The sequence below is a fragment of the Rutidosis leptorrhynchoides genome, chromosome 2 (genome assembly GCF_046630445.1).
Source record: "Rutidosis leptorrhynchoides isolate AG116_Rl617_1_P2 chromosome 2, CSIRO_AGI_Rlap_v1, whole genome shotgun sequence".
Taxonomy (NCBI): domain Eukaryota; kingdom Viridiplantae; phylum Streptophyta; class Magnoliopsida; order Asterales; family Asteraceae; genus Rutidosis; species Rutidosis leptorrhynchoides.
The window spans coordinates 79,526,679-79,539,350 of NC_092334.1; the positions used below are offsets into that span (position 1 = coordinate 79,526,679).

General features: G+C 35.0%; 2 protein-coding genes across 2 annotated transcripts; one reads left to right on the forward strand and one right to left on the reverse strand.

Moving 5' to 3' along the window:
• Nucleotides 1-963: 963 nt before the first annotated feature.
• On the forward strand, nucleotides 964-5,008 carry LOC139891066 (uncharacterized). The gene is made up of 5 exons (XM_071873992.1): nucleotides 964-1,230; nucleotides 1,815-2,711; nucleotides 2,794-2,994; nucleotides 3,546-3,741; nucleotides 4,612-5,008. The coding sequence occupies exons 1-5, from the start codon at nucleotides 1,156-1,158 to the stop codon at nucleotides 4,797-4,799; spliced, it is 1,557 nt and encodes a 518-aa protein (XP_071730093.1). The 5' UTR covers nucleotides 964-1,155; the 3' UTR covers nucleotides 4,800-5,008.
• Nucleotides 5,009-5,493: 485 nt separating this feature from the next.
• Nucleotides 5,494-7,821, reverse strand: LOC139891067 (BES1/BZR1 homolog protein 4-like). The gene is made up of 3 exons (XM_071873993.1): nucleotides 7,394-7,821; nucleotides 6,089-6,804; nucleotides 5,494-5,754 (listed from the first exon to the last, which is right to left on the reverse strand). Exons 1-3 carry the CDS (start codon nucleotides 7,604-7,606, stop codon nucleotides 5,751-5,753), a joined length of 933 nt encoding a protein of 310 aa, XP_071730094.1. The 5' UTR covers nucleotides 7,607-7,821; the 3' UTR covers nucleotides 5,494-5,750.
• Between the last annotated feature and the right edge of the window lie 4,851 nt (nucleotides 7,822-12,672).

Genomic DNA, 12,672 nt, shown 5'->3' on the forward strand with positions numbered 1-12,672 from the left:
TTTTTTTTTTTTTTTTTTTTTTTCCATTGTAGTTTTGTTGTTTGGTTTTGGTCAAAACGGCAAGTTTCTTCATGCGTTTTAGTATATAGATAAATAAATAAATAAATAAATAATAGTCATCAAAGTGTAGGGTTTTTTTGTTTCCATTGTCGTTTTGGTGTTTGGTTTTGGTCAAAACGGCAAGTTTCTTCATGCGTTTTAGTATATAGATAAATAAATAATATTAATCAAATCCTCCATTTCAAAAAAACAAAAAACATTAAACCCCAAAGTGTACCCGCAATATTGCGTGGACCGTACCGATGCTAATAATAATAATAGTAACAACAATAATAATAATAATAATTTCCCTATATACTAATTAGCACGCCGGGTTTGGTCGTTTCACCCCAAACCCCGGGAAAAAAATGGTCAAAACGACAATCAAGGAAAAAACACCAAACACCCCCAACTTTATCCAATTTTCAACTTCAGTCCCCAAATAAAGGGTACAAAATAAATCTTAACCAAACTTCACCCATATTTTCAACGGGACATATCTTTCCGCTCGCCTCGCGTTAAATTTTTTCGAACCCACCGTTCAACTCAAAAAATCTTACGAACTTAACGGGACTAACTATACGCGAAACGAACACTTCTAAAAAAACCGCTAAATACCTCGGACTATATTCAATACATATACACACCTATAATACGCTCCGTTGACTATGAATACATAACCCAAAAGCCCCGAGGCATCGCGCGGGCCCGTTTTACTAGTTATTTTTATTATTATTAATTAATTAATTAATTAATATAATAATGATAATGTATAATTTAAATTTAAATTTAAATTTAAATAATAATAATAATAAAATAATTAATCATTTATCATTAATAATTTTAATAATTAATAATAACGTATAATATAAAAATTGTTTCGTTTCCGATAAAATAGGGGAAAATTACTAAACATGAGAAAAGATTGGGGGAAAACATAGATAAGTATATTCTTATACGCACCACCGTCGTCATCATCATCATCATCATCTTCATGAGTAAATGATTTAATTTTCGTGACGCACAATAAACCCTAATCCGAGTTTATATCAATTAATCAATCAATCAATCTTCTGTTTGATCATCGCAACGATTCGAACAAACTATCATACAACCATGGATGAATCTAATGTTGTCCGATACCCTATAATTCATCTCGATGGTTATCAACCTAAATTCTGCTCTCCCAAGGTACTATACTAACATATATATACACAAATATATATAATATATGTATATATGTGTGTGTATTTGTGTTGTTTATGATGATCATGCCTAGTTTAGTTCCGTGGATTAAATCCTTCAATTTTGTTATATAGGTTTATATATAAAAAACAAAATTAGGATGAAAAACTAGTTTGATTAGCTTTGATGTTTACATACTTTATATCACTTGATCATATGTTGTTGCAAAGTGTATATTTTTCTAAATTATATTGGTTAAGTGGTCTAATAATGTAACGAACTTTAACTGTTTATCCGACCTACTGTTATATGTATTCAGCTACTATGAAATAGTATTGTATGTATCGAATTTTCAGTTATTGATTTACTTATTGTATGTATTTAGTGACTGCAAAACAGGTAGCCAATAGTTTTTTTTCTAAACATTGCCACATCATTTATTTACAAGTTACAAGCAGTTGTATACATACAATAACATAGTTGAAATTCTGATATGTTCGTTTAAAGTTGATACATTTTCACACTTTTAACCAAATTTTGTGTGTAAACTTTTTTTCAAATGTTGAAACTAAGAGAATGTAATTAATTAGGAACCTGAAGGAATCGATGAAATTGGTAAAACCAGTGATGTAGAGGGAGGTAGCGATGGTACTAAGACAGAAGAAATTTCGGAACTTGAAGTTGAGAAAACAGACGTATTGAATGAAAGTAAGGATCTGGAATCTGATAATGAGAAAGAAAGTCCGTATTTTTATTATGACCCACCTCTCAACGAAGACACTGGCGTTTGGATTCCTGTTTCGGTCCCACCGATGTCGGAAAGTCAACGTGAAGAGTGGAATAGAGGTATCCGTTTAAACACGAATTACCTACGTGATAATGAAATGGAATGGGATCAGTTTGCTGGTGAAGATAAAGAATTAACCATGTGGGACGTTGTTCTTGATATGTTACTTGCAGCTCAAGGGAAGATGAGATCCGTAACGTCTGGTGATACTTACGCGTATCAAATTTCGTGGTTATCGGATCAGCTACTTGAGCGTACATGGAAAGAAGTGTCTGATAATCTAACAGAGGTTAATGCTGATGTTATAAAGGAACTTCTAGAAGCGGACCCACCAAAATGGTTGGCGGATAGTGCTGCATCTTATTGTATGTTGTGTAATGTGCGGTTTCATCCTATACTATGTTCACGACATCACTGTCGATTTTGTGGTGGGATCTTTTGTAACGATTGTTCTAAAGGGAGGAGTTTATTGCCCGCAAAGTTTCTAAAAGGGGACCCGCAACGGGTTTGTGATGTATGTTTTGTTAGGCTTGAGTCGGTTCAACCGTACTTAATGGACCAAGTGAGTCGCGCAGCACAAGTGCCGACACAGGACTTGACCGATCTTAGTACGTTAAGATCATGGCTTAACTTCCCTTGGGGACAAACCATGGAATATGAGATTTATAAAGCTACAAACACCATTCGAGGTTACTTTAAGGTAAAGAGTGTTTCTTAAACTTGTTTAATTTGAAGATATATTGTAGAAAGTTCGTTGACTTGTGGAATTTTTTTATTTATAGATTGGTGCATTGACACCAGAAAGATCAATCCCGGATTCGATTTTGAAACAGGCAAAAGGACTTGCGATTCTTACTGTTGCTAAAGTTGGCATGATGGTCACGTACAATATCGGTACAGGTTTGGTTGTTGCACGTAGAGAAGATGGATCTTGGTCTCCACCATCTGCTATTTCTTCATTTGGTATGGGTTGGGGAGCGCAGGTGAAATATACAACTTTAGCCTCTCTTTTTTTGTTTTTTATTTTTTATTTTCTAGAGGTGACAAAATGGGTGTGTCAGCTAGGTTGAGGAAACAAGTTAAATTGGGTATGGATCAAGACATTTCTTGTCAAAATTCAATTATTTTTCAATAATAGATGCGTTGATATGTATCGTTACTGTTTCCAAAAAAAATACATGTTAACATTATTCTTCGCATAAAGAGATTCAGGAGGTTGTGTACATGTATAATTGTGTGTATAAATACACTTTAGGCAACTTTTTATCCAGTTTGCATGTTTTTCTTTCTAACTAAAGTTTAATGAGTTGATCCTTTTGACCCTTTAAAGATAAGACATATATTGTTCACTCATTCTAACGTAGATGAATCAAATGTGCCACGTCGTCTTTTTTTTTTTTTTTTTTTTTTTTTTTGTAGCCAAATTATAGTTTTAGCGACTGTTACGCCTGAAAACGTTTGATCTAAAATGCTTTCTACTGTGTTCTTTGCCTGCATCATCAAGCTTTGGTTTTTGTTTATTTTGGATAAACAGGTTGGAGGGGAGGTTACTGATTTCATAATCGTGCTCAGAAATAGTGATGCTGTCCGGACTTTTAGTGGAAATGCACATTTATCAGTAGGAGCAGGTGTGAGTGCTGCTGCTGGTGTTATTGGACGGGCTGCTGAAGCTGATTTTCGGGCCGGTGATGGTGGTTATGCTGCGTGCTATACATACAGTTGTAGTAAAGGTGAAGTGAAAACATAATTTCAGATAACCAATTGTGATCGTAAACAATTGCTATTTTAAACAACTTTGATCATAAACAATTGATAGAGGTGGCAATTTCAACCCAATTATTAATAGCAAGTCCAAGGGTAAAATAAAATTTCAATTATAGGAAAACATAGGGGTGTTCATTGGTTCGGTTTTCAATTTCCTCTTTTATTCGGATCTGTTTTGAAAATTCTAGAGGCCAAATCGAAAACCGAATTCAATTTGGAGACCGAAACCAATCCAAAAAACGAATTTGAATACGGGTCAGTTTCGGTTTCGTTTAAAACCGAAAAACTCAAAAGATCACAATTTAATTCAAATAATCATCACAAATCAATTTTAATTTCATTTTTTTATTTTAAAATTGTTTTTCATCCATGTATATTAATAATTTGAAGTTTTATTGGTTGTATTCGGTTTTGAAATTGGTTTCGGTTAAATCGAATTTAAAAAAGTTAAAACCAAAAGCCGAATTCAAATCTGAAGACCGAACCGAAATCCGAATTCAAATTGGGTTTGTTTTGTTAGGTTTTCATTCGGTTCGGTTTTCGGGTTATCGGTTTGAAACCACATATTGAACACCCCTAGGAAAACGAGTTAAACGGGCCAATTGGGCCAAACAGGTAGAAAGTCGTCTTAAGTGTATTCATATATGACATACAATACTTTATGAAAAAATGGACAGCAAGTGTTCTGGATCTACCTAGCCCAGCCCGTTTTGACTTGAACCAAAAATGGCCCGTTGTGACCTGTTACCATCTCGCTTAATCCCCTTTTGCCATCTCAAATTATTAGATACCAACATATACTTGATTGCACCTTTGACGTTTTGGTTGCCTTGCAGGTGCTTTTGTTGGTTGTTCACTTGAAGGTAGCATGGTGACGACACGTGTACAGGAAAATTGCAGGTTTTATGGTAATCCAGCTATCAAAACATCTGATATTCTTCTCGGTTCATTACCTCGACCTCCTGCTGCCGCTATTCTTTACGATGCACTCTCAGAATTGTACATGAAAGTTGAGAGGTATTAATCAAGTTATTCATTGTTCTTGTTTAAGTGTCACTTGTACAGTTAAAACTTTTGCCCATTGTGTAAATTCTTTTGCATATATGGAGCAAGTATTTGAATTCGAATTGATTTGTGCATAAATAACAAAACTAAAAATTGATTTGATTGTTTTATTATATGAAGATGATTTGTGTTATATATAGTACCAGTGTACCACCTCTGTAACAAGGTTCATGTGCAACTGTACTATAAATTTGGTTGATGTATCATATTTCACTATCTATATGAAAAGTTAAAAGCAATAAATAGGTCAATCTAATCGTTAGTCGTACTAAATGCAAAATCACGTCGTTTTGGCTTATGAACGAGGAACCAAATTTGAAATAAACAGACCATTTCTAGTCCGTCTCTTCAATTTCCAAATCTGATCGAAAATACCAAAACTGAACAGTGCCAAAACTGAACAATTGTATATGTTGATTGTCTGCTGTATCGGTTTTGTAGCACGTTGAATTTATATTATTGTATTTTCTGTAAAAATAATAATAATAATTGTATTTATCACTTTTGGATTGATTGTTACGTAGTATATGATTTCTTTTTGTTATGTCTTCTTACTTATTCTTTTATGTGAAGTTTGTTGAATATGAAAAGGGGTTATCAAAAGTCAAAATTCAAAAATATGCAATTATGAAAAACTTGCCGTGCTATCCTTTTTTTGTTTGGCTTTCTGTTAAAGCCAACATTGGATCCTCACCATGAACAAAAAGTCATCATTTTGCACACCAACATACATACAAATATTTGCAACTCCATTTACTAATGTATTCATAGCCACATAAGACTGGAATACAATTGCAACTGCATCTTTTGTTCATACATATAACATACTTAATAGACTACAAACAGAGATGGTGTGTAAACACGAATTCGGCACAACGCTAGATGAACATCTCTTCTTTGAGTCACCATTTTATCTGCAACATTGTAAAGTATTAGACATGAGAAAATTGAATAATAACACGTTCGTAAATGAAAATTTAAGATTTTTTAGTAGGATTTTCGGTCAATAAGTTACGAATTCTCTGTATTATTTAGTGACTTGCATTATGTATGACTGTTATTTACTTATTTTAGTAATTCTTACACTACTAAAATTAATCCGTAAACCACTTTATTTTGGAAGACAAATAAATTTCAATTTATTTAGTGGTGTACATATATTTTTAGTGGTGTACGGAATCACCTGTTTGAAAGTCTTTTGATCTGATCCTGACACCATAATATTAATTTCTTTGAATTCGCACGAACCTTGTCTTTGAAGTCCCAAGAGTAAGCTCGAGATCATCGCAACCACACTCCTCGTGAATCCTCTCGCCTTCCCACGGCTTCACTCTTCCGAACGCAAACTCATCGGATACAACTTCAGCCATAGGGATATCGGCATTGTTATCAAACCCTGACGGAATCGCAGGAGAGCACGTCCCGCCTTGACCGGGAGTCCACATTCGTGATCCACCATTACCCGTATTCGTTTCCTTGAACCCAAACCCGTTTGCCGCCACAAGCGTGAAAGTCGGGGAAGCTGGCCCACTTTGTGGGACTCGAATCCCAGAGTACCAATCGTAGTTAGGAAACGACTGGCGAGATGGGCTTTGTGGGGTCGACGAGGGGAGGTAAGGGTAGTGGGGTGCTCGTGGACCCCACGTGGAGCCTGTTTTGATTCGAGGAGGGGATCTTGCTCTTGGTGAGCTCGCGGGTGGGGTCACCGGTGCACTCATAGAACCATTGTGGATTTGAAAATGAGGAAGCTTGGAAGAGCTAGATGACGAGGATGAAGACGAGAGATTCTTGAGCCAAGGAATTAGAGAATCGGGATGAGGGGTGATTAGCCCAGTCGGACTCGCAATCGAAGAGGAAGGCGGGCTTTGATTACATGAAGCGTACGGGCTCGGTTGGTAAGATGAGCCCGGGCTCGCTGACACCGAACCACCAATGTGCATCCTCTGATCCAAAGGCTTGCATCCCTGATAATCAGATTAACATCAACTTTAACAAACAGAAACTCGTACATATTTGTACATGCATTCTAATTAACCATTAACCATATACGGAGTACATTATTAGAATTCATAGTTATTGTTGAACCTTAAACTTGATGGTCTCGCTAATGCTTTTATTCTTTTAAAAATGAAAAATGTAAACTAAATTTAAAAATTATAACCAAGAGCTACGCGCAAGTATATGACATATAAATCCTTTTGATTAGTTTCATTCATAAACTCAGTACGTAAATGTGGGGTAAAAACTGATTTCCTAGGATACCAGTAAGGGTATAATGGTCTTTTTTCACAAATAGTTGAAAGGAATCTTTTTACATTTGCTCATCCAATTGAAAGAAAACAATAAATACGAACAAAAGCAATAGAAAAGTACTCCCCGGATCTAATTTACACCCAAAACTGAACTTAATCTATCTAAAAAACATAACACGCATTAATTTAAGTTTAACCCAAATCCTAAAAACTAAATACATTACACATATACATAATAACTAACAGTTTCAAACTATCGAAGCATCAAACAAAAAAAGAAATATTGTTGATTAATGATTACCTTACGATAAGTTGTACCATCGGATTCAACGGTCCAACCAGCTTCATCAGCAAGTGCTTTAAGTACCTCGTTGTTATCACAATGTTTAGGAAGTTTATAATTTCCGTACATTCTCAATCCACCAAATATTTTTGCAGATATTGCTCTTCTTCTCCGTTCTCTCCTCTTGTTATTTTCTCTCTCCTTCCACGTAGGCATCCTCGTACCCGACATTTCTTTTTCTATCAGCTCCTTAAAAAAACACACACACTTCCAATCTGTTGTGTAACAATTATCTATCAACTTGATTTAAATATAAATAAATTAACGCGTACAAACGAATATATTGATTATTAATTATTAATGAATGGTGTGTTTGGATTTAGGAAACAAGTAGTTAATGGTGGTTTAATTTGGCCGGAGAATTGAAGGAGGTGATCGGCGGTAATGAGTGATTGATTGGTGGAAGTTGCAATTTACAAATGAGAGATTGTATATTAATTTATTTATGATAAAAGTGAGAGACTGTGTTGGTGGGCCAGACATGTGGGTTGTGGGCCATACATGACTGACGAATTGTTGTTGTCAAAAGCTGCTGTTCAGTTACAAATTTGCCACTACGAATCTCAACTTAAATGACAATATTGCCCATGGGGCCGTATGATGGAAGATAAACTGGTACTTCGTACAAATTAAACAACTTCAATTATTTACCTACGATATTTTCATCCTTAAAGTTGTTAATTTTTTTACCCATATACGAGTATTAAATAATTGTACAGTATAATTAGTTAATAGGAGTATACAATTGTATGGAGCATATCAAATTTAATGATATAAAAAGTAATAAACTATGAGAGAGAAAACTATGAGAGAGAGAAAACTTCCGGCGCACAATTCGCCTGAAGGATTACCCGGCGACGATGAAGGATGGAAGAAGCAACGCGGAGCAAGGAGAGGTAACTACTATAGGAATCGCAAGACAACCTTCAACAAGCCTCCATTAACCTCATTCATGTTCTACAACTTCCCCGAAACATGGGGTACCAATGATTTATGGGCGATGTTCAATAAATATGGGATTGTTAGAGATGTCTATCTAGCAAGAAAGCGATTACTAAATGGGCACAGATTTGGTTTTGTCCGCTATGAAGGAATAACTAAACCAGAAGAACTGATGGCTAGACTTAACAAAATTCAGATTCAAGGATGGGGCCTAAAAGTCTACCCAGCTCGTGATAGAAATAAACCACAAAGCAATAGCTCTACCTCCTACAATGCGAAGAATGACAGAAAAGAGGAAATCATATGGAAGATGAATATCTCAAAAAACAAAAGTGAGAACAAGGCAGAGGGCAAGAAAGTATGGAGAGAAATACCAAAAACAAATTCAACTGAAACCAATACCCATAACTACACCAAAGAGAACCCTACACCTGCGGAAATCTTCAGAAACAAACCAGAACAACAGCACCCAGATCGTACATTCGTCAAATTTTGGGAGGAGAAAAACCCTAATCCGAAACCCGACAATGGTGACAAAGTTAGAATGGTCTCGCTAATTATTGAAAAAGACAACCCTAACCTTGAAGGTTTCACCCTAATCGGTGACGTTCAAAACCACAACCTCCTACAACAAATCAAAAGATTATGCGATGTCGAAGGATTGCTTGATGTCAAGATCAAGTATCTAGGTGGTTATGAAGTAATGTTACTCTTCAACTCTAAAGAAACGGCGACTATTGTCCTACAAAATGAGTCACATGGCATTAAAAGATGGATAAAGAACCTGCGACTTTGGAAACCCTCGGTCTACTACCCTGGAAGACTCACATGGATCAACGTTTTGGGTGTTCCGGTACAATGCTGGAATGAGACGACATTCACCAAAATTGGAGGATGGTGGGGCGATGTTATCGAATTGGAAAACTGTAACCTAGAAGGTGATCAAAACCTTGTTGTTGGACGTGTACTAATTCACACCAAAGACTCTGCTACCATAAATGATTCAGTTCTTGTAGATCATAAAATTTGTCCATTTTATGTGAAGGTATTCGAGGATCTAGAGAAGATTATTCAAATGGATTTAGATACACAGGAGAGTGTTAATGAGGATCTAGTCTCTACTAAATCTGAAGATATGGATGATGCGGATGAAGAAGATGAAGATAACCTATCCTCCGATGACGATGGTGACCGTTTCCAGTCACCGAAAAAGTCTTTGAATTATGTGCAAATTAAATCCAAAAAAGTAGATACCGACACGTCATTTGTCCAAGATTCAATAAATGAAGATAATTCCAAAGAAGGTTTCGATGACAGTAATCATGAGGTTTCCTCACGCAATCCAAAAAGTCGCAATTCAGAGACATGCGTATTTAATATCTCGTCAATGGGCAAACATGTTGATATGTCGGCCCCACCACAGCCTAAACCAACGGGTAATCCCACAAACCTAAACTCTTCTACCCCTATTCATCCTGGGCCAGCTGCTTATGTTGGACCAAGCCCTAAATCAGCCCATCATAACCTGTCCCACCCAATATCCCCATCTGTAACCCACCAACCAATCCAGTGTAAGACACCGAGCAATCCATTACCTTTTGGACCTGAGTTATTTATTGGGCCTTTCTCACCATCTCTACAGCCCAATTACCTTCACCCCATAAAATGTCCCGTTCTTATTGATTAAAAACGTTCCATATTAATTGATTTCGTTGCGAGGTTTTGACCTCTATATGAGACATTTTTCAAAGACTGCATTCATTTTTAAAACAAACCATAACCTTTATTTCATAGATAAAGGTTTTAAAAAGCTTTACGTAGATTATCAAATAATGATAATCTAAAATATCCTGTTTACACACGACCATTACATAATGGTTTACAATACAAATATGTTACAACAAAATAAGTTTCTTGAATGCAGTTTTTACACAATATTATACAAGCATGGACTCCAAATCTCGTCCTTATTTAAGTATGCGACAGCGGAAGCTCTTAATAATCATCTGAGAATAAACATGCTTAAAACGTCAACAAAAATGTTGGTGAGTTATAGGTTTAACCTATATATATCAAATCATAATAATAGACCACAAGATTTCATATTTCAATACACATCCCATACATAGAGATAAAAATCATTCATATGGTGAACACCTGGTAACCGACATTAACAAGATGCATATATAAGAATATCCCCATCATTCCGGGACACCCTTCGGATATGATATAAATTTCGAAGTACTAAAGCATCCGGTACTTTGGATGGGGTTTGTTAGGCCCAATAGATCTATCTTTAGGATTCGCGTCAATTAGGGTGTCTGTTCCCTAATTCTTAGATTACCAGACTTAATAAAAAGGGGCATATTCGATTTCGATAATTCAACCATAGAATGTAGTTTCACGTACTTGTGTCTATTTTGTAAATCATTTATAAAACCTGCATGTATTCTCATCCCAAAAATATTAGATTTTAAAAGTGGGACTATAACTCACTTTCACAGATTTTTACTTCGTCGGGAAGTAAGACTTGGCCACTGGTTGATTCACGAACCTATAACAATATATACATGTATATCAAAGTATGTTCAAAATATATTTACAACACTTTTAATATATTTTGATGTTTTAAGTTTATTAAGTCAGCTGTCCTCGTTAGTAACCTACAACTAGTTGTCCACAGTTAGATGTACAGAAATAAATCGATAGATATTATCTTGAATCAATCCACGACCCAGTGTATACGTATCTCAGTATTGATCACAACTCAAACTATATATATTTTGGAATCAACCTCAACCCTGTATAGCTAACTCCAACATTCACATATAGAGTGTCTATGGTTGTTCCGAAATATATATAGATGTGTCGACATGATAGGTCGAAACATTGTATACGTGTCTATGGTATCTCAAGATTACATAATATACAATACAAGTTGATTAAGTTATGGTTGGAATAGATTTGTTACCAATTTTCACGTAGCTAAAATGAGAAAAATTATTCAATCTTGTTTTACCCATAACTTCTTCATTTTAAATCCGTTTTGAGTGAATCAAATTGCTATGGTTTCATATTGAACTCTATTTTATGAATCTAAACAGAAAAAGTATACGTTTATAGTCGGAAAAATAAGTTACAAGTCGTTTTTGTAAAGGTAGTCATTTTAGTCGAAAGAACGACGTTTAGATGACCATTTTAGAAAACATACTTCCACTTTGAGTTTAACCATAATTTTTGGATATAGTTTCATGTTCATAATAAAAATCATTTTCCCAGAATAACAACTTTTAAATCAAAGTTTATCATAGTTTTTAATTAACTAACCCAAAACAGCCCGCGGTGTTACTACGACGGCGTAAATCCGGTTTTACGGTGTTTTTCGTGTTTCCAGGTTTTAAATCATTAAGTTAGCATATCATATAGATATAGAACATGTGTTTAGTTGATTTTAAAAGTCAAGTTAGAAGGATTAACTTTTGTTTGCGAACAAGTTTAGAATTAACTAAACTATGTTCTAGTGATTACAAGTTTAAACCTTCGAATAAGATAGCTTTATATGTATGAATCGAATGATGTTATGAACATCATTACTACCTTAAGTTCCTTGGATAAACCTACTGGAAAAGTGAAAAATGGATCTAGCTTCAATGGATCCTTGGATGGCTCGAAGTTCTTGAAGCAGAATCATGACACGAAAACAAGTTCAAGTAAGATCATCACTTGAAATAAGATTGTTATAGTTATAGAAATTGAACCAAAGTTTGAATATGATTATTACCTTGTATTAGAATGATAACCTACTGTAAGAAACAAAGATTTCTTGAGGTTGGATGATCACCTTACAAGATTGGAAGTGAGCTAGCAAACTTGAAAGTATTCTTGATTTTATGAAACTAGAACTTTTGGAATTTATGAAGAACACTTAGAACTTGAAGATAGAACTTGAGAGAGATCAATTAAATGAATAAAATTGAAGAATGAAAGTGTTTGTAGGTGTTTTTGGTCGTTGGTGTATGGATTAGATATAAAGGATATGTAATTTTGTTTTCATGTAAATAAGTCATGAATGATTACTCATATTTTTGTAATTTTATGAGATATTTCATGCTAGTTGCCAAATGATGGTTCCCACATGTGTTAGGTGACTCACATGGGCTGCTAAGAGCTGATCATTGGAGTGTATATACCAATAGTACATACATCTAAAAGCTGTGTATTGTACGAGTACGAATACGGGTGCATACGAGTAGAATTGTTGATGAAACTGAACGAGGATGTAATTGTAAGCATTT

What these genes read in the sequence shown, in the direction of transcription:
- LOC139891066 (XM_071873992.1), top strand. Translation starts at nt 1,156, where the DNA reads ATGGATGAATCTAATGTTGTCCGATACCCTATAATTCATCTCGATGGT. An exon ending in CTAAATTCTGCTCTCCCAAG is followed by an intron (nt 1,231 to 1,814) that starts GTACTATACTAA and finishes GTAATTAATTAG; the next exon opens with GAACCTGAAGGAATCGATGA. An exon ending in TACATACAGTTGTAGTAAAG is followed by an intron (nt 3,742 to 4,611) that starts GTGAAGTGAAAA and finishes GTTGCCTTGCAG; the next exon opens with GTGCTTTTGTTGGTTGTTCA.
- LOC139891067 (XM_071873993.1), bottom strand. Translation starts at nt 7,606, where the DNA reads ATGTCGGGTACGAGGATGCCTACGTGGAAGGAGAGAGAAAATAACAAG. An exon ending in ATGGTACAACTTATCGTAAG is followed by an intron (nt 6,805 to 7,393) that starts GTAATCATTAAT and finishes TCTGATTATCAG; the next exon opens with GGATGCAAGCCTTTGGATCA.